The sequence below is a fragment of the Brachyistius frenatus genome, unplaced genomic scaffold, assembly GCF_029030835.1.
Source record: "Brachyistius frenatus isolate BFR_SWC_R1_liver_20210118 unplaced genomic scaffold, ASM2903083v1 Contig_266, whole genome shotgun sequence".
In the NCBI taxonomy this organism is placed as follows: Eukaryota; Metazoa; Chordata; class Actinopteri; family Embiotocidae; genus Brachyistius; species Brachyistius frenatus.
The window spans coordinates 316,319-342,961 of record NW_027210865.1 but is presented as its reverse complement, the minus strand read 5'-3'; the positions used below and the strand labels follow the sequence as shown (position 1 = coordinate 342,961).

The following is a 26,643-nucleotide window of genomic DNA, read 5'->3' as shown; positions in this document are numbered from 1 at the left end:
AGGCAAATTACCCATCATTTGTTCCCAAACTCTTAATAGCTTATCAACTTATTTTAGTTTAATACGTGGCGCCGAAATCGATTTGGTCCGACGTGTTCTCAGAAAAATGTTTCCAGCTAAAACTCATTCTGTCGGCCCATTAATGAAACACCAGCACTGACAAACCATTAAGTTGGTCGAACACTGTTCTGAAAGGTCTTCTTAATGTCCATTCATCCTCTTTTGCTCTCTCTGAAATCTTATTTCATGTCTCAAAGAGTGTTTGTTCTCTGTGTCTCTTTCTTCTGCCCTCACCCCTCTCCGTCTCTGCTGCCGCCTTTCTTGTTGGCCATGCTCCCCCCTTATTTATGTGGCAGAGGAACAGCTGTCTCGTGCAGGGCGTAAGGTTGGCCAGGCAGGCCGGCTGCAGGCTCTGCACAGCTCGAACACTGAGCTCATTGTCCCCCCCCCCCCCCCCCCCCCACCCCCCCACACACACACACACACACACACACACACACAAGCCACATGGTCTCATCCATTTAAAAGCGAGACAGGAAGGAGAAGGCAGCTGAACCCACATTTGCCCTGCTTCCATTGAAGTGTATCAATTTGAATTATGACTTTTGGAATCAGACAAGCTGAATGGGACGAATTCTCTGAAAACGTTTCTTCAACAACTTCCCAGAAAACTGTCTTTGCACTTCCTTGTGTATTTTTTTTTTTTTTTTGACAATGACACAAAAGGCTGGAACAAGTTTAAATAATAACACACGAGGTGATGAATGTCTTCATCTCCTTGCAGCTCAGAGGTGGCTGTAAAGTATCCGTCCGCCTGCCTAGAAATGTCGTACATGCCGGCATTGAATACGCTGCACATTATTAACTGCTCTTCAGATGGTGTGAAATATGACCTGCATTAGCTGCAACCAAATAACTTGCTCAGCGCTAATCGATCCCTCCTTTACTTTTTGTCAGCCTTTTGTCTCCATTACTGCGTTCCTGTATCTCCCCTCCCAGCCAGCTGTTCGAAAATTATTTCCATAATTTCAAATCTTTACTTAAAAAGCGGTTTACAGTCAGTCATCCAATCTCCTCAATTTCTTGTGACATCTTCATTCAGTTTCCTCCAGAAGACTCGTAAACACGATTAGCTCTGTTGTTTTTTTTTTATCTTTGAATCCTTTATGACTCTGAGCTCGAGCATCGCTGCAATTTGTAGCTCATTTCCACCGCCTCGACTTGGAAGTCTTCATTTCGTTCTCATTTTCCCTCTCATTTACAGCTAACCCTCAAAGCAGTTTTCTCTCCGCATCTTCCGCTCAAGTGGCTCTTTTTATTTTTTTTTTTCTGATTTACACTCGTTTTTTTTTTTTTTTTCCCCTCTGCCTGCTTTTACTCTCGGGTCTCCTTGTCTTCTTTAAGGCCAAATTAAAATCAGCACAATCTGTTTTCGCAACAGTCTCACGAGAACACATGAACGTACATTAAGGGGTGGTTGCATAACGATTATTAGAGAGTGGGCTCTCACGATGGCAGGCAAGAGTGGACGAAGTGACAGGAACTGGGAGAAGGAGGCTAGACGGGGGAGAGGAATTGTTATTAATTCTCGAGTGAAAGACATTTTAGCTGATCGTTAACGTGCAGCGGAGGCTCGTTTCTTATGCTCGTCATATGATGAAGAGTGTATGGTATGATTGAAAAGCCAAAAGCACAACAGGTGCTAAATGGACATAGTGACCAGACCCAGATTACACAGACCTGCTTAAGATTCACTCTCCAAGGGCTCTATTTTAACAATAACCTTACCGAATGCATGTAAAGTGTGTCCAAATCCACTTCTGATAATCTGAGGCAAAGTACGACACATGGTTCAGAGGTGTGGTACTTATTTGAGGTGAGAATTTCAGGCGAAACTACGATTTGAAATTCGCACGGAACTATTTGATTTTTAATGAAATATTCAGGGGGGGAGGGGATTTATAGTTTATAACGACTATTTGAAATTCATGCCTCATCCCTAGTACTTAGTTTCTTAATCAACCATAGTTGTGTTTTTAAACCAGTCAGTGTCATCTCCCTTTAAGAGCCTGTGTGCTTGCACTGTGGCAGATTGCTATTGTAATGGCGGACTTGTCAAGTCGTTGGCAAAAACTCTTGTCTGCAGAGGACACAGATCTGCTCGTGTGCATATTGAGCACATTGATGTACACAATAAATATATTTCGCAGTGTAAACGTAAAAATATCTTTGCTTGTTTGCAGCAAAGCAAAAACAGACATGAGTGTATGTTGCGTGCATTACTCTCTTAATTATGCGCCCTTCAAATAACCTGGGTTGTGTTGGTCCACCACGTTCTGCTCCAACAGTGCACCTGACCACACCTCATTTTAAGACCAGCACGGCCGTTGGTGTTCATATGAGCCGAGGTACATTTGCTTTTTAAACAACGTGGGTGTTTGAAGGGAAAATGAACTGCTTTGGTCTGAAAGTAGCGTTTGGTGCTGCTTTGCCCCCGGTGTAAGATTAAGAGCCTTAAGTGGTTTTCTCCGTATCTCTTTCTATTACACACACACACACACACACACACACACACACACACACACACACACACACACACACACACACACACACACACACACACACACACACACACACACACACACACACACACACACACACCAAGTAGTTGTCCCCTCTGAGCATCTGTGTGTCTTTCTCCATCATCCTTCTCTCTCTCTCTCTCTCTCTCTCTCTCTCTCTCTCTCTCTCTCTCTCTCTGTGTGTGTCTGTGGTGGATAATGTGCGCAAATGTGTCAGGGAGCATCCTGTTCTCTCTAACAAGTACACAGCGCTCTTCTGTCTCCTCTTATGTCTATTCATTTCCTTTTATCTTTCCAACGCTGTTGTTCTTCCAAACACCCCTTCAAATGTTCACCCTTCTTGATTTGCTCTCCTCCATCCCTCCTCTCCTCTCCTCCATCCCTCCTCTCCTCCATCCCTCCTCTCCTCTCCTCTCCTCCATCCCTCCTTTCCTCTCCTCTCCTCCATCCCTCCTCTCCTCTCCTTCATCCCTTCATCCCTCCATCCCTCCCTTGGCTGACGGGGGTGTCGTGCAGAGAAGCCGTGAATAATTTATCAGTCTGGGTTGTTCTGCCCTGCCCTACTCCCCACTTTTGGCCTGCCACAGAGCTGAAGAACATTTGGTGAAGTACACGCAACCCACAGACACGGTCACCAAGGTTACAACGAATAACCCGCACGGCTGTATTGATTAAGGAGGTTAGGTCTGTTGGGTTAAACTGTCTCTATTGTTGTTGACTTGAACTACAAGGCTTAGACTACAGGGAGATGGTTGGTAGTAAAGTTTGGAGACATTCAAGAGGATGTGAGCACATCATGTAACACGCTGAACTGAAAAACAAGGTTGAGCTGTTTTCAGGTGGTAGAAAAAGCTGTCTCATGTTTAAAGACTGAAGTTGAAACTACATTTGGAATCAGAAGTTTACAGACACCAAATACATTTAAACTCAGTTTTCAGTTGTTCTGGACATTTTATCTGTGTAAAGTTATACAAATCTCTGCGATTAGAATCACTACTTTATTTTAAGAATGAATTTTTTCCAAATAATAGCAGAGAGAAAGGTTGATTTTTAGCTTTTGTGTCTTTCATCACATTCCCAGTGGGTCAGACATTTACGTATACTTTAAGTATTTGGTAGCATTGCCTTGTAACTCTGGTCAAACGTTTCAGGTGTCCTTCCTCAAGCTTCTCACATTAGGTTACGGGAATAGTCGTCCTTGCTCTCGCACACTTTTTCAGTTCTGCCCACAATTTCTCTATTGGATTATGTTTATGGCTTTGTGGTGGCCACGCCAAAACTTTGACTTTATTGTCTATATGTCCGTTTGGCACAACTTTGAAAGCATGCTTAGTGTAGTTTTCCAATTTGGAAGATTCATTTGCAACCGACCTTTAACTTCCTGGCCGATGTTTTGCTTCTCCTTTCTTGTGATGTCACATATTTTGTGAAGTGCGTCACTGTCTCCTGAAGCAAAGCACCATCACAACATGATACTACCACCGCCATGCTTCATGGTTTTAATCGTGTTCTTTAACTCTGAAGCAATGGTTTATCAATGGACTCTTTTGCCAATGTTGAAATGGCAAATGTGCACATACTGCACACGTAAAACTGGTGTGGATCAAGCGACATATCTTGGAATACTTGTTTACGCATGGTACTGCATCCCACTGCAGCATGTGCATTACTGTGCATTTGATTGCACCTTGTAAAAACATTTTCATGTGTTTTTGAGTAGATCTAGCAAGATAAATTAGCTGTGCTGATATACATGTGCATACTAGTTTATTTCAAATATTTATTGGTGTTGGTGCTTATGTCCACCGATAACAATAAGTGCACGAATGTTAAACATGGTGGAAAATATCAATCCCTCCATATGTCATATAAATACACGTTTGAGGCTCTTTCTCCTGCACAGAATCTTTGTGTAGTCTGTAATCAACCATTCAAAGTGTGGCTCAGACTGAATCAGCCTGAGGTTGCCAGGAAAACTTTATGAAACCCCTTTGAGTCCAAACTTACCGGTACACTTACACTTCTGGTTTGATTCGGATGGGATTAAAGTTGAATAAAATAAAGCAAGCTTGGGCAAAGCACTATTTTTCAGTATTTCAGAACAGGAAAATGCAGCCTTTAATCAAAGCAGTCAGCCAGACTGGAGCACACAAGTATTATTTGCACAGCATGAAGGAACAACTGAATGAAGTCACTCTTGACTTTAACATGAGCAGATTGTTTTTCCTGCTGTGAAAAATTATGAAAATTACAAAACGAAAAATAAAGACTGTGAAAGCAACGTTTGTGAAAGCATTGTGATTATTAGTGGAGGCACATTTTAGAAAATTGGTATGTAATAAGTGAATTAACCACAGACTGTATATAAAAGTGGACGCATAAAAATGGTCTGAAAAATTAGGCCAATGTGGAAGCGCCTTTAACGGCAATATCACCGGGTGCCGATAGAGGTTGGCTCCAAAAAGCCTCCGGCTCCACAGACTCCCATTCAACTTCTCTAATAAAATCATTCAATAAAGTCAATAAAAAAAAAATTCCCAGGATTTATTTTGTTTTTATTAACTAAAGTCATTCCTTCTTATTAGTTTTCTGGCTGTCCATCTGAAAATAATCCTGTCATTAATTAGAAAATAAACTTAAAAAAGCTGTGTTTATGGGGGCGTGTCTGTTTAATTGACAGGTCTGTGGTGCAGTCAGGTTACAGCTATCGGTGGGCGGAACGTTGGTTTCCAATCAGATCAAGTCAGATCCACCAGTTCAACCCCAGCTCGCCCAAATATGGTCACTACCGACTCCAAACCGCTCGGAACCGGCAAGATGGCAACGGCCAAACTCTGAACTTGAGGCCACATTACAGCCAATCACAAACCAATGGGTGACGTTGGTTGTCACTTTGAATTAATACGTGACATTTTCTTTACTGTAATTTTACCTCGTGATTCTGCACAGAAAATCTAAAGCTATAACCTGTGACTCCAAAAATGGACAGTGTTTTAGAGCTCCCCCTAAATTTTTCAAAGTAAGCTTTTTAGGGAAGCTCATGTCCTTTTCAGGGGAGCTGAGCTCCACTTAGCTCCCCTGTAATTCGAACAGATTTGAATCACAGGGTCGATCCATGAAGTACTTTTCGTTAACTTTAACCATTTGGCCTTCTAAATGCCATACATCCCAAAATCGAATAAATGGTCATGAAGTTCAAAAGTGACAAAAAGCAAATCTTTAAGTACAATGACTTCCAATCACAGTCCACATTCACGAGCACATCTAATCTTCTGAGACACACATGTACTTGCTCAAAGCTAATACAGCCAACAGTCGTTATGAAGCTCTCGGGGCTGTGATGGGTGTACAACGATGTCCTTATCTTAAAACCCAATGTGAAGTCAGCCAGAACAAACTGAACATCTCAAACACCATTCTCAGAGTGCAGATCCAATCAGGAAGTACATATTAAAACTCCAAAAGGACCTTTTTTCTTTTCTTTTTTTTCTTTTTTTTTTTATCAGCGATGGATTTACATAATAATCACAGACATGACTTTGAAGTTTAAAGAATGGTAAAGTGCTTCAAGAACAGAGAAGCCCGGTTAGAAAGTGCTCCGAATCCTGAGACATCCCAGTGAAACTGTCGACTGAAAATCGTGATGGACCGCTGCATGACACTCGGCTGTCACATTCCATGAGGGTGTCCCCCTCGCTGGGGGACGTAAAGTGGACAGAAGATGGGTGTCATAATTTGCAGGAATGGTCGGAGCCATTTCACACGGTGGACAGACAAGCGCACCTCTTTCCTTCCTCCATAATCGCTCTGCGCTCAGTTTCTGACAGTGACAAATACACTCACACCTACACACACCTTCTTAGCAGCAGAGATTTCAATCTCCTGACATATTTATTTTATGGAGGCTATTTTTTACAGCATTGTCCGGAGTTTTATTCTTCCTTGGACATATGACTTCCAGTAAACTCCCATTTTATGGCACACTATCCAGTCATAGTGTTAATGTACTATTTCTATCTCTGACATATGTTGTATATTCTCCTATTACACCCATTTTGTTCTGTGATTTACTTCTACTTATGCCGTCTTTGCTCCTTTGCGTCCCCTCCAGGTGTACCAGGGTCTGGACATCATCACTAATAAGGTGACGGTCAAGGAGCGCGCCCAGTGCAGACATCACATGATCAGCTTTGTGGACCCGCTGGTGAGCAGCTACACGGTGGTGGACTTCAGGAACAAAGCTTTGGCGCTGATATCCTTTTCCTGGAAAAGGGTGAAAGCATGGGGAGTGGTAAATTTCCGGTAACACCTCTCCACACGTTGCTATCACGTCTTTAACCTCCCCAGATTATTAAGTGGTAACTGCGAGTCAGTTTGACTTTGACTAATTGGTGTGTGTGTGTGGGGGGGGGGGGGGGGTGGTGTGTGTGTGTATTCCTGCTGTGTCCTCGTTTTGTCAGTGCAGATGTTGCACTGAAAATGAGAAGAGAGAGATCACTGGAGACGGTATTTATAGAGAAGTCTCTGTCTGTGGTGTCCACGCACACACACACACACACACACACACACACACACACACACTTGGAGACTCTAGGCAGTCACACCCTCCCGCAGACACTGGCCGTCACACAGATGTGGAGAGAGGAGGCGATAACTAGAGAGGGTATTAATAGATCAGGATGGCGCGCGCACACACACACACACACACACACACACACACACACACACACACACACACACACACACACACACACACTCACTCACCAGTGCGGTGAGGGGATGCGGTAGCTCCAAGAATAGGCTTGGTGCAGCGCAAGCCTGCTGGTGGGAAGAAGGAGAAACGGGAAGAGATGAATACAGATTAGTGGGGATCGAGGCAGCATGGAGGATTTTAACTGTAAAGCAGAAAAGGGGAACAAAAAGAGGATGAGGGGTGTGTGATATTTGGGGAGAAGGCTGACGAGCTTTAGAAGTTCAAAGACGTCGGACCTAATGATGCATCATCAGACATTAGCCCTTCACTCAACATGTCGTTCTCACAAACACCCTCCTCTCCTCTGCGACTCCTCTTCAGCTCTCAGTTTTCCGGCTCCTTCTGTTTTCCCTCCCTTCATTTTCCCTGCTGCTTGTCAGCGACCGTCCTCACTCCCTTCCATGACTCCTCTGCAAGTGCAGAGCTGTGTGTGTGTGTGTGTGTGTGTGTGTGTGTGTGTGTGTGTGTGTGTGTGTGTGTGTGTGTGTGTGTGTGTGTGTGTGTGAGAGAGAGAGAGGAGTGACGATGGCTGATGGGCCTTTATCTTGTTTCAGTGGTTATTTAATTATCCTGGAGTAGGGAAGGTGGGCGACTTGAGGGAGGGAGGGAGGAGGAAGGAAGGAGGAGAGAAGGAAAAGTGCAAGATGAGAGAAGATGCGACAGAAAAGGAGAGAGAGAGGAAATAAGGTGTGGCACACGGCTCCGTCTGCGCGATCAGGAAGGTTTTTTTTTAATTTTTTTTATTCATTTTGGATCTGAGCTACACTGAATGACTGATAATGACTTCAGTAAAAGAACAGCTGCAACTAATCATTATTGATTAATCTGCCAGTTATTTTTCTCAATGAATCAATTCATTGTTTAGTCTATTACATTTTGAAATGAAGCAAAGAGTTTCCAAAGTCTGACTTTTTAGTATCACTGAGAGTAATTTTAAACCTGGCGATAAAGAGATGATTTGTGGCACACGTGCCCAAATTCTGTCCTATGAAGAGCCAAAAGTGAATCTGAATGGAGGGCGGTGGGACAAAAATAAATGTTTATGGGAAATTACATTTAATTAAAACGTTAAATGTTTTATTAAAAATGAACATTCTAAATGTTAATGTGTTGCTAAAGGCCGCTGAATTCATTGTGCAAAGCTCAGCTTCTTCCTTAACGCGCTCCAACATAGATGACATGCACAGCAGAAACAAACTGCCGATCGTTGTCGGAGGAACCAACTATTACATCGAGTCTCTGCTGTGGAGAGTCCTGCTGGATGCAGCAGTAAGTGTCAGAAGTGCACCTTGCTTTGTCCTTTATGATGCTCTGATGCTGCTAGTCTCATTTAATGTATTTAATTTCTTATTATCTTAATGCACTTTTTTTTATACAAGAAGACAACATTAAGTGCATGTCGCGATCACAACTAACTGAAACTTAACTCTAACCTTTAAATGCTGTCTTTGTGCTGAATATTGTTAATCACACTGCCCGAGTTTATTTTCTGGTCTTTATTCTCTATTTGCATTGCATGTTATTTCTGACCCAAACCGCTGTTTTAAAAGGACCCGTTAATATATGAAGCCTTCGGAAACAAATCCTAAATCAAATGTGTCCCACAGCAGGAGAACGAGGAGTCTGTTGACGGAGCAGACGGGGCTCCAAACAGGAAGCTGGAGCTGGAGAAGCTGGGAGGGGCGGAGTTACATAAACGGCTGGCAGAGGTGGACCCCAGAATGGCCGCCATGCTGCACCCCAACGACAAGCGCAAGATAGCCAGGTGAAACACTTGGTAATGTCTTCAGGTGTATATGTTACACTCAGTATCTGTGGCACGCAAATGTGTGGTGTTGATTTATCACCTTTTGTGAAGTGCATTTGCAGTACAAGGTTGGATCAAATAGTTCTGAGACTGCTCCTGGTGCGTGTGAACGGTGCGCAGAGCTGGAGGAAGCTACGAGCTTTGTGAGGAAGTGTTACAAATGTAATCGCTCGTAATCAAAATCAGAACCCGGGTTATGGAGGTTTTTGTGAGCGCTGGTTCATGCATCAATAAGAGCAGAGAGCACACATTCAATTTTGTGTCAAACTTAGGAAGTCATCAAACGGAGAACCTCGAAATGCTTCGGAAAGCCAACATCAATGAAGCAATGGGCCTAAAGAGGTGTTTTGAGCGACATTTGTGTTTCCGAGCGGCGGAGCATCTTACAATTCACACGCAACAGGAGCAGTCTCTGAATTTTTTGATCCGCCCTTGTATAGCATGTCCTAGTTTACAGTTAGACACATAAGAGCAAAAGAAACACTACAGCAACAAAAGGGAACAATTCAGCTGGAACTTTTGCAGCCTTTAAAATACATTGTCACTAAATAGCTTAACAAACAACGACTGGTCCAAGGGTTTACAAGCTAGTTAAGCTAGCTAACTGGAAAAAAATAAATAATTATCTAGAGGTTTGTTCTCGTTCTGTGCCCGGCTGGCAAACTTGTTTTGGCGTTTTATAAAAATCGTTGTTTCTCCCACCGTTGAAACGCACCCAAAAAGACGTGGCGGTACAAAACACGAGTGTGTGTTTCACCTTCAAAGTAAAATGGCGTGTAGTGTGTTTGTTGTTTTTGTGTCAAAGCCGAGTTTTCCCATGTTTTGTGTGAGATCCTGAAGGGCTCATGCTCTGTCTCAGGCTGACAGTCCCAGTATATAGCCAGCGAGTGTCAGCTTACGCACGCACGCATGCACACGCGCAGCTTGATGAGTCGCAGCATGCACTCTGTCCTTTGTGTGAGCGGGTTAGGTTACCCTGCTCTTTAAGTTGACAGCAGACGACAGGAATCATATTTTCCTCATAACCCTGCCGTGCAGCCCGGCGTGACCAAAGAGTCTGCTTTGGATTTAAATCTCAGCGTCTCAAACACTTGTTTAGCCGAGTCTGAATGCAGACGATGTCCTGGTGAGAAAAAGAAAGCGATTTCATACAGCGTTGGTTCTTTCGTGCTCGTAGTTTATGTTTCTCCTTGTTTTATGTCTTTATTTGTCCACCGGGTTTGTTTCCAGTGCAGCACTCCTCAACATTCACTGCTTTCAAACTGCACGCTGACTTTGTGACTGAAGAGAGGGAGTAGGAGGTTTTCATTTCATTGGATTTAATGGATGAATGGATGGTTAGCTCATCTAATCTCCCACCCTTTCTACCCGCTGAGGCCTGCTGGAGATATTTTTATATATATATATATATATATATATATATATACATACACATACACACACACACACACACATATATAGTGGAATGTAATTTCATAATATACGGGCATCATACGAGTTTGTATCAAAAACCTTTGCTTGGTTGTGTATACAGAAGGTTCCAGTGTAAAATATGGGTTTTATTCAACTTGTCATCTTCAGGAGTCTTCAAATCCATGAGGAGACGGGCGTCCCTCACAGCCGCTGGCTGGAGGAGCAGAGGGGCCAGGAGGGAGGGGATGGTCTTGGGGGGCCGCTAAGGTACCCAGACCCCTGCATCTTCTGGCTGCACGCTGACATGGAGGGTGAGGAGATGGCAATTATTCTGTCCCTCTTTACAGACACGACAATATGGATGTAGGAACTTAAAAGCAGTGTAAAACAAGCTTCTAGGGACACCTTGTCTTAATTTTCATGCTACATTTAATATATTTCTGCTCTGTCTTCTTTACTTCTTCTTTCTCTTCCAGCTCTAGACAAGCGGTTAGATGATCGTGTAGATGAGATGTTGTCAGCAGGACTGATAGAGGAGCTCAGAGACTTCCATATAAGATACAATCAGCAGAAAGTTCGGGATGACAGGTAACGATCAAAAATGCTTGATTTTGCAGTGACTTTCTTCAGAAATGTTGATACAATTTAGTTTTCAGGATTTGTTTTGTTTCTTTGAGGCAAAATTGTGAAAATTGGCAAATATAGCAAGTTGAGGGGGACATTTTTTTCTTTTTTTCTTTTTTACTACAAATGAAGATAGGGTTTTGTATATTCACTTCATATGATAATCGGCTCACTGCACCTCACAAATAGCTGGAAATATTTTAGTGTAGCCTGATTGGAGGCTGTGGCTCAGACGGTAGAGTGGGTTGCACGCTCGTCAGAAGGTTGGTGGTACGATCCCCAGGTCCTCCTGTCCACATGCCTAAGTGTCCTTGAGCAAGACACTGAACCCTAAGTTGCTCCCGATGGTGGACCATCGGTGTGTAAATGTGCTCCTGATGGCAGCACCTTGCATGGTGATCTGTCTCATTAGTGGGTGAATGGGAAAACCATGTTAAAGCGCTTTGAGACCGAAAGGTGATAAAGCGCTATACAAGTACAGACCATTTACCATTTCTCTTCTTTTTTTAATTTTTTTTTTATCGACTGAACTCAACCATCCACTCAAAGGTAAAAAGTCACACTTACTAACACACACTGTATGATTAAACTGAGAAAATACAACATTTGGTAGCCTAATTTTCATAAGACCACATTTCCCATTAATGCCGTCACTTGCGGTTTTACCATTTTTTTTTAAATTTTTTTTATTCCTGTCAACCAGCATGTGTTTTTTGATGATCAGAGCAGAGGTTGAAAAGCCTTGCTGACTGTAAATCAGGAGTTATTTTTGTTGATAAAGTTTTGTGGAAAGCCGACTTTGTGCCTTCAGTAGAGCTTCTATTGATGGGGTTTATTACAGAGAAATTGCAGAAATTTAGGGGAAATTGTAATTTCACACAAATACTGTGGAGATTGGTTTAATTTACATGAATTATTGCGATTGGATTTGGATTCCGTTATCTGGCCTAAAACCTCAAGTGATGTATCTATTTTATTATTGCTTTTAACACAGAGTTTGATGCTTTTAATGTCCCAGGAGTTCAACATGACATTCTCATCCTCTTATCTAAATGAATGATCAAGACGGTCAGTCTGGACTCAGAGTTAACTCCTCTCTTTCATGTGAGCAGGCCAATAGGAGTGAAGTGAACTTCAGCAATCTGTAATATCCAGTTATTTATTTCTTCTCCCAGGCTAACAGGTCACTCCGCTCTGTGCACAGTCGTCTCTCATCGGCCTGCAGACACATTTAGATTCAGCCCACACAGCTGCGAGTTCAATTCAGACGGGACTGATTTTTCTGTAGGATGTCCAGCAATTATTAATAATTGCAGAGAGAAGCTTCCCTCTGTGGGACATCAGCATCATCAGGGGAGTATGGTGATCTGCGCTTATCAGTGACTCAGGAGTTTTAACTCCACGCTGAGAGGACTTGAAGGAGGCCCTGCCGTGTGTCTGAGATGCTATCTGAAGAAAAGATGATCAAGATTCACACAATTACCGGCTTGTATCTGACATTTCCTAACAGTAACCACATGATGCGCATCATACCGGAGTGACATCACACTGTGGTATGACGCCACTGTTTCCTGTCCTGTTAGCAATGTTGGCTCACCACGATTCAGAGGGATCTTCTTCCTAAATGTGTTTGAAAATCAAACAACTGAACTCCTGTTGTTATTTTATGGCAGCCCGCTGTCATATTTTCAGTTCTACCGCTGGTGATATTAATCCTCTGCGGTTTAAAAAGTTCAAAATTGGCTTCATAAGGATTGTGTCATTTCTACATGAATCATCTGATCCATTAATCCCACATCAGGAATAACTGTTTTCACCAGGATCACTGCAGATAGTTAAGATTTGTCTGAAAGCATCTGTCAAAATTAAAACAGCCCTTCTGGCACGGCTGCCAAGAAAAGAGGCAAGAAAACATTGTTAAATGAGGAAAATAAATTCCATCTAATTTATATGTGGGCTGTGGCTTGTGATGAATGGCAGATTGTATTGACTGCAAAGCTAACAATTGTTATTTTACAAATATACAGAGATAAATTCAATAAATTGAACTCAGCTGTGTACGCACAATAATTCATTTTTGTGGAAATGACTAAAAAGAAATCACTGGCATTTTGTTTTCTCAGAAATAATCCTGGTTACTTTCTTTCTTACTTTCTGACTGGTGGAAAAGAAACACAGACATCAGTGGGCTCTTCTCTTACACCCAGCACCCACCTTGTTTAGGTACCACTGTGTACTTGTGCCCGTATTTGCTCCAGTGTGCATGTTGGGTGTTACAATGAGGTGCGGTCCGGTGTGTTGGTGGTGCATTGCTATCATGAGGCAGCGGAAAGCGATTAACCAACAAAAACCTGGTCTTAGGTCAATGTTGCAGCATTTTGCTGTTATTTTAAGGGTGAATTATTAAGACGGTAATGTTCACCTTCAAAAGGCGAGTGCACTGCTCGCTGCTTGTTATACACACACAGGGACATGCAGCAGCATGCAATTGTACAAAAGATGAAAAATAAAAAGAAGACGGAGAAAGAATATTATTTGGTGTATCAATCTGAGCCGATCTGTTTCTTCTGCAGAGAAAAGTTCTTTCCAAAGACTTGGCAGATCCTCCCTTATAAAGTGCACCAGGCTTTGAAAAGGAAATGGGAGTTGACACTGATTGGTTTATTTCATGTTACACCCAAAAAAAACACTCGTGATTAATCAGGAGACCGAACTACCCGTTTGAACCATGCACTTTAAGTCCTACTGAGGTTATTTGGATGTGCTTTAGATGCCGTGCTTCAAACATTAAGATACTCACTGTAATGTTGGACCTGTCAAAACAAAACATTTATTAGCTTTTTCTACAATTTGAATGCTTTTCTTTTTCCACTCTAACATTGAAGCACAGACAAGACCAGATGGAAGATGTCATGATTGACATTTCCACTAAAAAACGACCAACAATCGATTCAGCAAGTGTTATTTTTACTTTTTAACAACAGGCACTTTGTTTGGCAGCGACGAGTTCTCAATCATCTCCACCAGCACATTTTTAGATTAGCAGCTACCTACTCACTATATGGTGCAAAGCATATTGTATGACATGTAAAATATATGAATCTATCAAAATGAGTTTAGTGTGTTCTGGATAAAGTGTGGACATGTATGTCAGCTTCACTAACAGCGAGTGTGTTTGTGTCTTTGCAGCAGATATTGACCGTGTGTGTGTGTGTGTGTGTGTGTGTGTGTGTGTGTGTGTGTGTGTGTGTGTGTGTGTGTGTGTGTGTGTGTGTGTGTGTGTGTGTGTGTGTGTGTGTGTGTGTGTGTGTGTGTGTGTGTGTGTGTGTGTGTGTGTGCGCGTGATGGGGTGTGGCTGCGGGGAGTTGATGCATTGGTGGAACGATGCCCAGGAAGCTGCCAGTTCCCTTCCTTCGACCCTCCTTTCTTTCATCATCCCACCTCATCACCCAGCCTTCTCCTCTTCCCCCTCATGCTCTCCCCTCCCTCCATCTCTGCCACTATTGCCCTCTCAGCAATCTGATCATCCTTGCACTTTACTCCCCCCCACGCCTCTCTCTCTCTCGCTCTCTCCCTCCGTCTGTCTTTCTCTCTTTTACCCTAATGTCTCCATTCCCGGCTGGCTGCTGTGGCCAGACATCAAGGTCAAATCTTTCCCTCCCCCCTCCCTCTCTTCCTCTGTCTTTCTTCTCCTCCCTCCATTGACTTTACATTTCCTGTGCTTTCGCTATTCTCAGATTTCTCTGTCCGTCTAGCCAGATTTATTTTTGTTATTTCCTCTCCTTGTTTCTCTTACGAGTGTATAAATTAAAAACCCAGAACAGTCCTTATTGTTTTAATGTTTGTGCTACAGTCTATTTAAGTGAACAATTCTATCATCAAAGTTTCTTTTTTATGAGATCCAGATTATTTTTTGCCTACATGTTCGGTGTGATGACCTGAACAATATCAGAGCAGGTCACGGTGTCTCCTCCACTCGTTACTGCTGGCTGCAATTTGTTTTTCCTGAATATTTGTTCTCCCGCCAATAACAGAATTAAAAACACAACAACAGAGAATTATCAGCATCTTATTGTGTGTGGTGACTTCTGCGGTGTTATGAGAACTGAGAAAATGCAATGAAAGTACGGAAGGATCTTCGTCCATAAATCAGATTAGAAACGAGTCCCTCTTTATAGTCTCAGAGCTTCTCTATTTTATCTAATTTTTTTTTTGTGTGTACCAAAAACCATCTCGGCATTGTTTTGCATCTCCTCTCTCAGGCTTCTCTCTAGAGCTCTACCAAGAAGAGGCTGTTTTGTGTCTTGAGTCTTTAAGACGCATTGAGATCAATGACTCTCTTCTGACTGGCTCTACCTCTCTGACTCTTTCCTGGTTGACACGCGTCCAGGTTTTCTTCGGTCTTGTAGCTCGCTAGCTCCTAGATGGAGTGACCACTCGTTGTTTCTTCCACATAAAAGTTTCAACAGTGGGCTGTGCTGAAGGCATACGAGTTATGACACGTGTTTGTGACATCACACAATTTAAGGAAGTCCAAACGGCACAGTTGCTGAATAGGGGTTTTGACACTTTCACAGTATTTATACACGATCTTAACCTGCTTTATGATCAAAACAACAAAAATAATTTGAATATCTTCATCATAGGACCTTTTAAGGTGTTTTTTGTCTGCATGCACAGGAGCTGTTTATTCCCAAAATGACAGTTAATTGTGCACATTTGCCAGAATCTGCTAATGAGGGTGTTATTTTTATAACTTTTCCTCAGGATTTGTTCTGCAGCTCAGGTTAAAGCCGGACTAGTATTTTACTGATATTGTTTTTACCCTCCTGATCATGCATTGAAGCTATTGGACTATTGTCAACCTGTTGTCCTCAGCGCTGCTCTTTTCCAATAAGAGTAAAATTAGTATGACAGGAAAAATATTTCCTTTTAGTGGTAGAGCGACAAATTGCACCACCGCTTTCGTGTACTGTCTTTGCAATCCTGCCAATTTTGGAGAAGGTCTAGGTCATTGAACATAACGCATACCAACTGTGGAGCAGTTACAGCTTGGGCCTGAACAGGCTGTAACTGCTCAAATTGGGGTGATGGGGTCTGACATTGACTAAAATGTCCTGGTTCTGCTGTCCTCCGAGGTAACCAGTGGGATTCTGACCCAACCTTGTGTCACTCTACTGAGTCTAAGCACCTGTGGGTCCCCTTGTCTGATCCATTGAGTTTTATTTTTTAATGTCATTTTGTCACTTTGTCCCCCGAAGGTCCTCACATCTACTCCGATATTCTTTGTTCGGGGAGGGCAGGAGAGATGGAGGAGGAGGAAAAGGTGAAATGAGTCACCACTGGGTGTCTATAAATGTCAAGTTGGAGACCAAAACTTTTTACATTGATGGATCTCCTCTCCTCTCCTCTCCTCTCCTCTCCTCTCCTCTCCTCTCCTCTCCTCTCCTCTCCTCTCCTCTCCTCTCCTCTCCTCTCCTCTCCTCTCCTCTCTCCTCTCCTCTCCTCTCCTCTCCTCTCCTCTCCTCTCCTCTTCCTCTTCCTCTTCCTCTTCCTCCTCCCAGTCAGGACTATCAACATGGGATTTTCCAGTCGATCGGTTTTAAGGAGTTTCATGACTACCTGACTGTCCCTGAAAGCAGCACACAGAAGGAGAAAGACACACTGCGAAACAAAGGTCAGAGAAATACCCGATCAAAGTCAGTGAGGTGGATTGGTGGACTGGCTGACTGATCAACCACAAGAAACTATTAAAGGATTGTTTTTTCTTCTGTCTCTTCTTCATCTATAACCTCTCTCCAGGTATAGAGGCTTTGAAGATCGCTACAAGGCGCTACGCCCGCAAACAGAATAAATGGGTCCGTAACCGCTTCCTCAAACGTGAGTACCCGTCACCCACTTCGTGTGTGTGTGTGTGCGCGTGAGTGAGTGAGTCTGTGTGAGTAAGATGATTTGTTTGTGTGTGAGTGAGAGAGTTTGTGTGTGTGTGTGTGTGTGTGTGTGTGTGTGTGTGTGTGTGTGTGTGTGTGTGTGTGTGTGTGTGTGTGTGTGTGTGTGTGTGTGTGTGTGTGTGTGTGTGTGTGTTTGTCTTCCGCAGTCCAGTTCCTTAGCAATCAGCACTCTCCTTAACAAGATGAGATTCATGCACTCCATTAAACTCACAATAAGCCTCTCAGCCACCGTATTGTGTTCTAGGGTACTGAGTGTGTGTGTGTGTGTGTGTGTGTGTGTGTGAGTGTGTGTTTTGTATTCATGTGTCCCTTCTTAGTTTAGCTATTTTGGTTACACTAATCTGACATGTTTATTTGAAAATTGATTTATATCTAAAGGAGACACTTTTTTGTATATCTTTTAAAGGATTAGTTCAACATGAAATACCTTTTTTTTCACTTCATTCTGACAAATAGATGACAAAATTGTTACCACTCTCTTGTCTGTAAGTTCAATACAAAGCTACAGTGAGGGAACTTCTAATTTGCAATAGCATAAATGTCTCATACATTACCTTTTGTATATAATTACACTAAATCTGTTCCACCCGTAGACCGTAGATATAAAAGTGGACGTAGCTTCCAGGTCTGAAAAATGAGGCCGATACGAAAGTGCCTTAAACTGCAATACCTCCGAGGGTCAGTAGGGGTTGGCTCCAAAGATGTTTTTTGGGGGCGTGTCTGCTTGATTGACAGGCCTGTGGTGCAGTCAGGTTTTTGCTTTCGATGGGTGGATGTAGTGTCCTCGGGTTACCAATCAGATCAAGTCAGATCCACCTCTTGCTCCTCCCCAGCTCATCCAAATATGGTCACTTCCTGCTCCAAACTAGCAAGATGGCAATGGCCAAAATCTGAATTGGAGGCTTTAGTTAGTTCACAAACCAGTGGGTGACATTACTGTTGGTTGTGGCTTGGTTCAACCTCTAAAACCTCTTTCTGTGGACAAAGTTTAAAGCCCCTCCTTCCACAACAACACAATGCAGAAGCCCACCGGTTACATAAAGAAAGGAAGCAGAAAGTAAATCACGTCTAAAGCTCATTAATCAACGCATGACGTCTTCTTTGTTTATTTCTTACAAAAACAAAAGTGTCAAGGAACAAATTGTGGTTTAGGGCTCTTAATTCTAATCTGCTGGCTGCAGTTTCACATTTAACTCATTTCTGTAATAGTTAATTTTTTTGCAACAATAATTTATTTATGTAAAACTGTATCATGTTTGATTACATCTGATGTATTTCACTAGTGAAAATCACCAGGTTAATGTGTTCACTGGCCCACAGTAGGATGTGAGCTGACGTCATGTGTGAGCTGTTCTGATGTAGCACAGAGGATCATGTTTCAAGTTATATCCCCAGCACACACCTGCAGCTTGGACCGCACACAGCTTTTGTTCCAGTACGAGTTCCCTGTGCTACCAAATGAATAGAAATTAATTTTGGTGTTTTGGTTACCAGCCAGAGTGGCTGGCATTGCAGGTTGAGAAATGTGGCCACCAGCAGCCAAAGTCAACCTGCGTTTGGTAGGAGGGAATTTCCCACCACGGTCACAACCCCTGGAAGTCAGACTGGTTTTTACAGATCTATAGAAAGGCCGAGTGTGTTTCTCTTTTCCCAAAACGGAAACCTGGCCTCTCCGTCCCACCGGCAGCATGCCCTGCAGTAACCCGGCCTCCTAATCCTGTTAGGCCCAAGTGGCTTAAGGCCACGCCAGGCCCTAAACCTCAATACCCCTCTTTCTGACTGCCTGCCTATCCGCTGCACACACACACACACACCATATGGTCTTCATCACATGTGTGTGTGTCTGTCTGTGCCGTTTTACATATGCGGTAATCTGTCTGAAGTTGTCTGTTGTTTTGCATGCATGTGTTTTTGTTGTTCTGATCGATGTTCAGGACGGTTGTCTGCAGCATCAGGCCTGAAAGTGCAGGTGGCAGCAGAGGAGATCAACTGAAACTTTCTATACCATAAATTATCTGCAGTGTGTAAATGTAGGCTTGTTCTGTTTGTTTGTTTGTATGTGTCAACCTGGATCTTAAACTCAGAGTTTGACCAGTAGTTATAATTATATATCTTTCTCTCCAGATTTTACAAATACACACTCCAGCAAGGACAGCGTTAATCAGGACAAAGACCATGAGCCTCCTGCAGCATTTTAAAGTTGTCTTTGATTCAGACCAAATGTAAACAGAAAAAGTAGTCCTTCAGAAATATGTGTAGCTATTGTAGTCGCTGCTTTTAGTTCACTGCATTTATTTCCATGGAACTGCTTTCTCTGTTTACTTTTATTTCTTTATTTTTAAAGATGATTGACAGCTATCCAGAAATTCAAGCCTGGCAGTACAGGTGGCAGCAGACGAGATGAACTCTAAAGTTCTGAAATAAAAATTTGAAACTTTCTTTATCCAGAAGTTTTTAAAGGAAAAGCACAGAGCGCGTGTCGGTTGTGTTGTGTTGTGTAGAATCTGCACAAGTCTCTGAGGTCTGCGTCAACCTGGATGTTAGTGGGCGTTCAGACCAAACACAGCCCTGCGTTTCTAACCAATAATACCAGGATTTGGTGTTTGTTTGTTGCTGTAGGTATCAATAAGACAAAGAAAAACGATCCAGGAGGTCCAGGTTAAGTCACAGGTTCCTGATATGAAGGATTTTTACTGTAGATACAGAGAACTGCACAGTAGGTAACGATATGAGGAAAGGATTTTGATGGACTGCTCTTTCAACAATTGCTAAATAAATAGCACGAAGAAGGCCTTCATGTTACAAGACAAGGAATGTAGACTTGTGCATATTTAATTAGCCCATGTACGGCCTTCCAGGACGACTTTGCTGCAAATGTTGAGCCAGGAGCAACTTTATTGCTTAATGACACTGCATGTTTGGGAAATCTGTCGTACGTTCACCCTCTTTGCTCCCAGTCATGTCTATTTGGAGTCTGTGTTGTGTTTTTAAATTATATACTGCCCTTAGTGCACTAACAAATAGTGCTCTTGCATGTCAGGACTCATGTAGTGCAGGAATTGAGACAGAGTAGTGTTGTTTTAAATCGCGCTCTGCTGTTCTGCACTGACCGGAAATAACCTCGGCATTTGTCCAGAAGCAGTAGTGAAAAAGAAACACTTTTGTGTGGTGTTCAGGAACAGCTGCAGCTTCCTCAGAAGCCTTAAATTGAAAATTCTTTACGTTGGTGGTCCCGTCCCTTCCCTTCCTCTGCGTAGCCAAGAAGGGGACACACTTCTTTTATTTTTTTGGACTGTTTTGAGTGCGTCATGTTTCTGTACTTGACACTGTGAAAGCTCCTACGCACTTCAAGTAGTGAGTGTTAATACACAAGGACGCCATTTGGAACACAGCAACTGTTTCGAGTGCATAATAGCGTTATCCTGACAAGTATATAAGTACCCAGATGATGCAATCAAAACTGTCCAAAAATTAGGTATGAAACGCTGGACACTTCCCACACTTAACGGTCGCCATTTTGGCATTGAAGCTGAAAAGGAGGGAACACCGACGAAGTATCACCATACTGCTGTAGGACAAAAGTCATTAGTGTGTTTGAGTGCATTAAACAGAGGGTACGGAAACACGTTCATTTCTGGGTAAAATAATTAAAGCTGGCAGATATGTTTGCAGGTGATGTATTCAAATGCAGTGGTTATTTCCAGTAAGTACAGAACAAGAGTGCAATTTGAGACAACAAATTAGTGTGTCAGTGTAATTAGTCTTGGTGTACAAGTGAAGTATGGGAGTTGGAACACAGCTCGGTGCGTACCATCGCGGGTGATACACACAGGATTTCCCTTTTTAAAGGTTACAGCTGGATTATAGTCCTTCACATTACTGTGATTTCTGTTGAAGATGTATTCTCAGTGTCTCAGGTCTCTAACTATTTACTGAGGGATAGCCTTGTTCTCGTGTCCCCTCCTGCGTGGGGTTGTCCTAACTGATGGGTTCTGCCGTTTAACCTCACTCACCCCACCTCTCCGTCCTGTGTCGTCTCTGTTTACCTTTGTTTCGCTGCGACAGCTGAGCTTTTTTTTTCTTTTTTTTTTTTCTCCCTTTCTCGTCTGAGCCACACACACAAGCTCACACAGATGCAGGCAGGCCTCAGCTGAGCAGGCTAATCTCTTGAAGCATTGCAGAGTTGCTGGGAATTTGGCCCTACCACACAAAACTCGGGCAACAGGGTCGCCGGGGTCCACGAGGACCAACCAGAGCATACAGAGACGAGCAGGTCAAAGAGAATCAAAGAGAAAGATGAATTGGAAACGACAGACAGAGAGAGAAAGCGAGAGAGAGAGAGAACACAATGAAGTAGGTTAGAGAAGCTGGAGAGTGACCTGAATGTTGACTTTACATGGAAATATACAGAAAGAGGCAGAATAACATGCCTCGGAGGCGCAAGTTTAACCCAGTTTTACAGTTCACAGTCGAAGGGTTTCGCATCGTTTGTCAGACAGAGTGAGAGAGAGCGGGTGGGTGGTCAGTGACGGAAATACTTTTCAGCTGGATCCATGGTTTCTTGATGGACTCAACTTTGGTTGCTGTGGGATTTTGATCGGCCATCTCAAACTAAATCAAGCTTAATTGGACTTGCCTGTAAGTGCGTCTGTGTCTGGGTGTACACATATGGACACTGTGTGTGTGTGGTTATAGGGGAATGTTTAATTAGTGGATTTAATTACCCTTAAAGAAAATGCTAATCTGAGATTATAGTCATTTAAATTTGCATTTTATGCCAGGAACACCAGATTCCCTCCAAGTGTTTGTTTAAACTCCCTAAAGACACACGCACCCGGCCAGTAACCAGGATACGCAGGTGTAGTTTGACTGAGGCCCCGTGAGTGTTAAGTAACAGGGGTAGGGGTGTAGGTGTCTTTTTAGTCCCAGGAGTGAGTGAATGAGGGAGGGAGGGAGGGAGGAGGGAGAGAGAGGAAAGGCACAAGGCTGGCTGGGCGGATGGAGAGTGAAGGTAATCTGATCCAGCTGGGGCAACAGGTGCGCAGTGAGTTTACACCCTTGTCTTCGAGCAAGTGTGAAGCTTTCATGAATGCACACACACAAATGCAACCTCCTCCCGTGGAGATGAAGCCAAGCCCATGTCGCCATAGAGACCTCTCAGTGACCTCCTCTAGGTGGACAGAGACCAGGTAGGGCTGGAGGAAAAGGGACAGAGGGTCAGAAGTAGGTCTGTTTCCATCTGTGTCAAACATCGTATCTAAAATATCGCTTTCCTTTAGGCTGAGGCAGAAATGTTGGTGTATTGAGAAAGAGAACACCACATCCACCCTCCATTATTACAGAATAAAAATAGCAGGGGTGTCATGGGGGCATGCAACCGCAACGTCCTTGGTTGAAGTCCAGACAGCGGCCCCAGTTGCATGTCACCCGCTCTCTATCACCACGAAAACACCACAGGGTGCATGTGAATCAGGAGACGACGTCATTCATTACAAAACACAGCTGCTATTGTGTAAAGAAGCATGATTACAGTTACTGTAATGATACAGTCACTTTCTCTTCGATATGTTGAGGTACTTTGAAAACTGTCTGAGGTTTATTCAAAACTTAGCCCTAAAAAAATTGATGGCCACGCGGAGGCAGCAGAAACGAGATGTAAACATAATGGGGAGGTTTTATCATCTTTATCATCACGTCCTACAGTTTCAGAGCAACGTTATCATTTGGATTCATTTTTTGTCCCAACAAAAGTCCAACATTAATTTTCCTTTTAACTATTTGTTGGTCCCCACCAACTTTTCAGGCAAATATTTGTCTCTTTAGCTGCCAGATACAATAAATTATATTTTGAGTGCTTTTTATCTGAAACAGCTGCCTGCAGCAGTAAGCACTTTGAGAGCAGTGAGAATGAACATAAACAATCAAATCAGGGCCATAAAAACAAAACAGAAGATGCTAAAGTGCTCTGTATAAATGAGTGGCACTGCAGTGTCGGGTGATTTGTCCGCTCATCACTGACAGTGACTTTTTTCTCTTGTAAGAAGTCATATGATCCCTTGTTTGTACAGAGTTAGTGATTGTAGCTGCTGTAATAGAGTGAAGGAGAATAAACTACTGTAAGTGAAGGAGGAGGAGAAGTACACTGTATGTAGGGTAGGGGCCAATTTTAAATATGAAAATCACTGTGCTCAGAATATTTTGTCAATTAATGGCTACAAATAACTGTTACACATATATACAGTGTAATTTGAACAGATATATTACTTCAAAGAATAATCTAGTCACAAAGAATAATCTACTCACGTGCATATCTTTGCTTTGTTGCTTCCACATTTCCAAAATTAGGCCGATGAGGAAGTGCCTTAAACTGTAATACCACCGAGGGCCGCTAGGGATTGGCTACATATTAGGTCTCAAAAGCGGTATTTTTGGAACCCGAGGCTTCAGAACAGCAGTTCACAAACCAACAGGTGATGTCACCGTTGGTTGCCATTTGGTCTGAACAAAAAAATGGGATAGCTGTGGTTACAAGGCTTGAGACAAGTGCAAAACATAACATCTAAAACACAGAGGAGATATGGGATATTTTATTGACAGCTCCATATCCACAAGTGCAGAGTAAAACGGTCTCCATCAAACTAGCAATAAATGGGTCTGTTTGTGAAACAAATCTAAGCAAACATAAGATGCTTTTAGCAGGTTAATGTCCATATTTTTTAAAGGTGAAAAAAGTGAAACAGTATCCAGGCTAACAGTAAGTTGGCCTGTTTGAATCATCATAACACAAATCTTTGGTGTTTTCAGTTTCACTAAGACAATCACATGCATCAGTCAGCTGAAAGGCATCTAAAGAACTGTCTTAAGTCATCTTCAGCCTGTTTGAGTGAGAGAACTTACACTGCCAGACGTTACCTCTTTAGCCTTTGCACAGACTTGTGCCTCAGGTTTGATGGAAAACAGGTCACAAGAAAACTGCAGCACCTCAGTGGGAATGCTGAAGTCTGTCCTGACGGGAGTTTTGTTTATTACTTGTTTAGAGGTTAAATTCTTACATTCCTTCAGCCCACAAAAATCCAAATATACCTTAACCAACTTCTGCAATACTGCATCTTTTTGAGCATCTCCTGGCCCACATAGATAAACTTTTGAACTGGGATACTTGACCTGGTCATAAACAACAGATAAACAAAAGGACACAAAAGGAGGTGAGGGAGACAACAAGTGGAAGAGGAACTATAGGAAAGAGGAAGGAGGCTGTTCAGTGAATGGAGGCAGCTGCTGCTCCAGTGTGGACGACAGCCAAAGAAGCACAGCTGGGGCCGAGGGGGGTGGAGGTGGTGGGAGGAGAAGGGGGGGGGTGGAGGTATGGGTGGGGGAGGAGGAAGCCGCTCTGAGGGCTGGTGGTGGAGTTTTTGTAGCAAAGAACACACAGGCGCACATCCTCACTCAGCAAACACAAGGACAACACAGCAAATGACTCCTGGCCCGCTTGTTGCAACAGGTGGGCTACTGTTTCAACACGCAGGCACACACACACACACACACACACACACACACACACACACACACACACACACACACACACACACACACACACACACACACACACACTTAGTGACTTAGTGCTGGCAAGCAGCTGGCCCATGACAGATTCTGCTCCTCCTTGTTGGCAAAGTGATCTCTCCAGTGTGTTGAAAGGCAACGCTCACTGCGTGTGTGCCCACCCTGTTCTTTGTCTCTTCAGCGTTTCTTATCAACCCTCATTCAAGTCATTGGATTAGCAGAGTTAAATTTCACCAGATCCCTAATGGGACTGGTAAAAGGGGGATGGGGGGTTCCACCCAGCATCTGGCAACCCACCATACAGTATCTGCCTTTTATTTACCACAACCCCGCCCCTCTGCCCAGTGGGAGGCTGGTGGATGCAAAAGGGAATTGGGGGAGGTTGGTGTTGAGAGTGACAAAAGAACAAAGTAAGGAGGGAGATCACGGCAACAGGAGGGCGGTGGTGGCCTGGAGGGGTGAGGTATTTATATTAGAGCACCCTAAAGGAGACACCTCTCTGCACCTCTGCCTCTTGTGCAGATATGCCAGGTGACACTTGCTGCTGCCGCCTGCCTGCTATGGAGACGCAAACACAAAAGACTCAGAGAAACACACAGTAACCACGCAAGTGAAATCTGAAGCTTTGATTAACAGTAACTGCTGTTAAAAAGCGCACGCGCACACACACACACACACACACACACTGACGGACGACATGTGTAAACACAGAGGACAGAGTTTTAGTAATTGGGGGTGTACACACATAAAACAGAAAAAAAAAACTCCAGTGAAGCCAAATGATGCAGGTGAACTTTAAAGATCTTTGTGTTTATTTTGCTTTGACACCGTTTCACAGCTATTTATCGGCACAGCTGGTCTTCATGTGAGAAGAATACAACACGTCCCATGTTAAAGTGGTTGTCTGTAGATTAAACTAACAGTATGCAAAGTTTAAACCAGAAGCAGCTGAAATGTAGCTCGTGTCAATTGCTTGCTAAAAAGAAAGTTGTTGGCTCTGTGTGTGGATGTGTGCAACCTCAGTGTCCCCACGCACACAAAGTCAGCGCTGTTAGTAATAAAGATGACCAGTCATACAGTTAACACGCTGTGCTCCTCTCTATTAATGGAGGCGGTTCCCAGTGGAGATACTAACTTCAGTCTATCGGGTGTCTGCTGCCCTCAAATCCACAGTTCAGTCTGTGTGGAAAGGATTAAGCCATAATTGAGTTGGCTAACAGTTCTTTACAGGTTAATGGGATTCACTTACATGAGAGTCTGGGATTAACACACAGATACTAAATGCAAAAAAGGCACCCCGACTGGAACAGGTTCCAGTTGTGTATCTCCTTCGACTTACTACAGCAGAGAACAAGGAAACATCGGCGTTAAAGGGCAAATCCACCAAAATATATTGCCTCAAGTGATGTCATTCATCTAAAACAATCAACAAGCAGTGCTTGAAAAGCCTGGAGGCTCATTTAAACCTGCAGTGCACAGCTTTTGTTTCCCCTCTTTTGCCAGTAGGAGTAATTACAAAAACGCGGCCAACAAGTTTGCAACTGCGACAAAATGACACGTCCAACTATCAGAATTTGACATTTTGAATAGTCCAGAAGAGCAGCGTGAATGAATTGTTTTTTTCCCCTTTCAAGTTAGCATCGGGCTAAACTGTAAGTTAGCTTGCAGAAGTCTCCGGTGCACATGCTCCGCCACAGAGCATGCCCAGTTAACGGTCATCCGGTCAGTGTGGGGATGTCTCACCAGACACCAGATTTAAAAACCCAGAGATGTATCTGCCGATAAGTGTAATCAGCGTTGTGTGAACTCGTTTGTTTAAGGTTTGAAGGTAACAGATGCTGATAAATATAAAAGTCCATAGAATAGCTTTGAAACCACAAACTGCTGATCTGACAATATTTTCCCATCCATAAAGACTAAAAAATATACATTTTTATGTACAAGAAAAAT

The 26,643-nt window shown here is 43.1% G+C and overlaps 1 protein-coding gene across 1 annotated transcript in view; it reads left to right on the top strand.

Moving 5' to 3' along the window:
- Positions 1-26,643, top strand: part of trit1 (tRNA isopentenyltransferase 1) — a 37,432-nt gene that overhangs the window by 7,687 nt on the left and 3,102 nt on the right. The window contains exons 2-8 of the mRNA XM_069721510.1: positions 6,694-6,834; positions 8,506-8,604; positions 8,943-9,100; positions 10,724-10,866; positions 11,032-11,143; positions 16,744-16,856; positions 16,982-17,059. Coding sequence (XP_069577611.1) covers positions 6,694-6,834; positions 8,506-8,604; positions 8,943-9,100; positions 10,724-10,866; positions 11,032-11,143; positions 16,744-16,856; positions 16,982-17,059 — 844 coding nt within the window. The remainder of the gene's footprint in view (positions 1-6,693; positions 6,835-8,505; positions 8,605-8,942; positions 9,101-10,723; positions 10,867-11,031; positions 11,144-16,743; positions 16,857-16,981; positions 17,060-26,643) is intronic.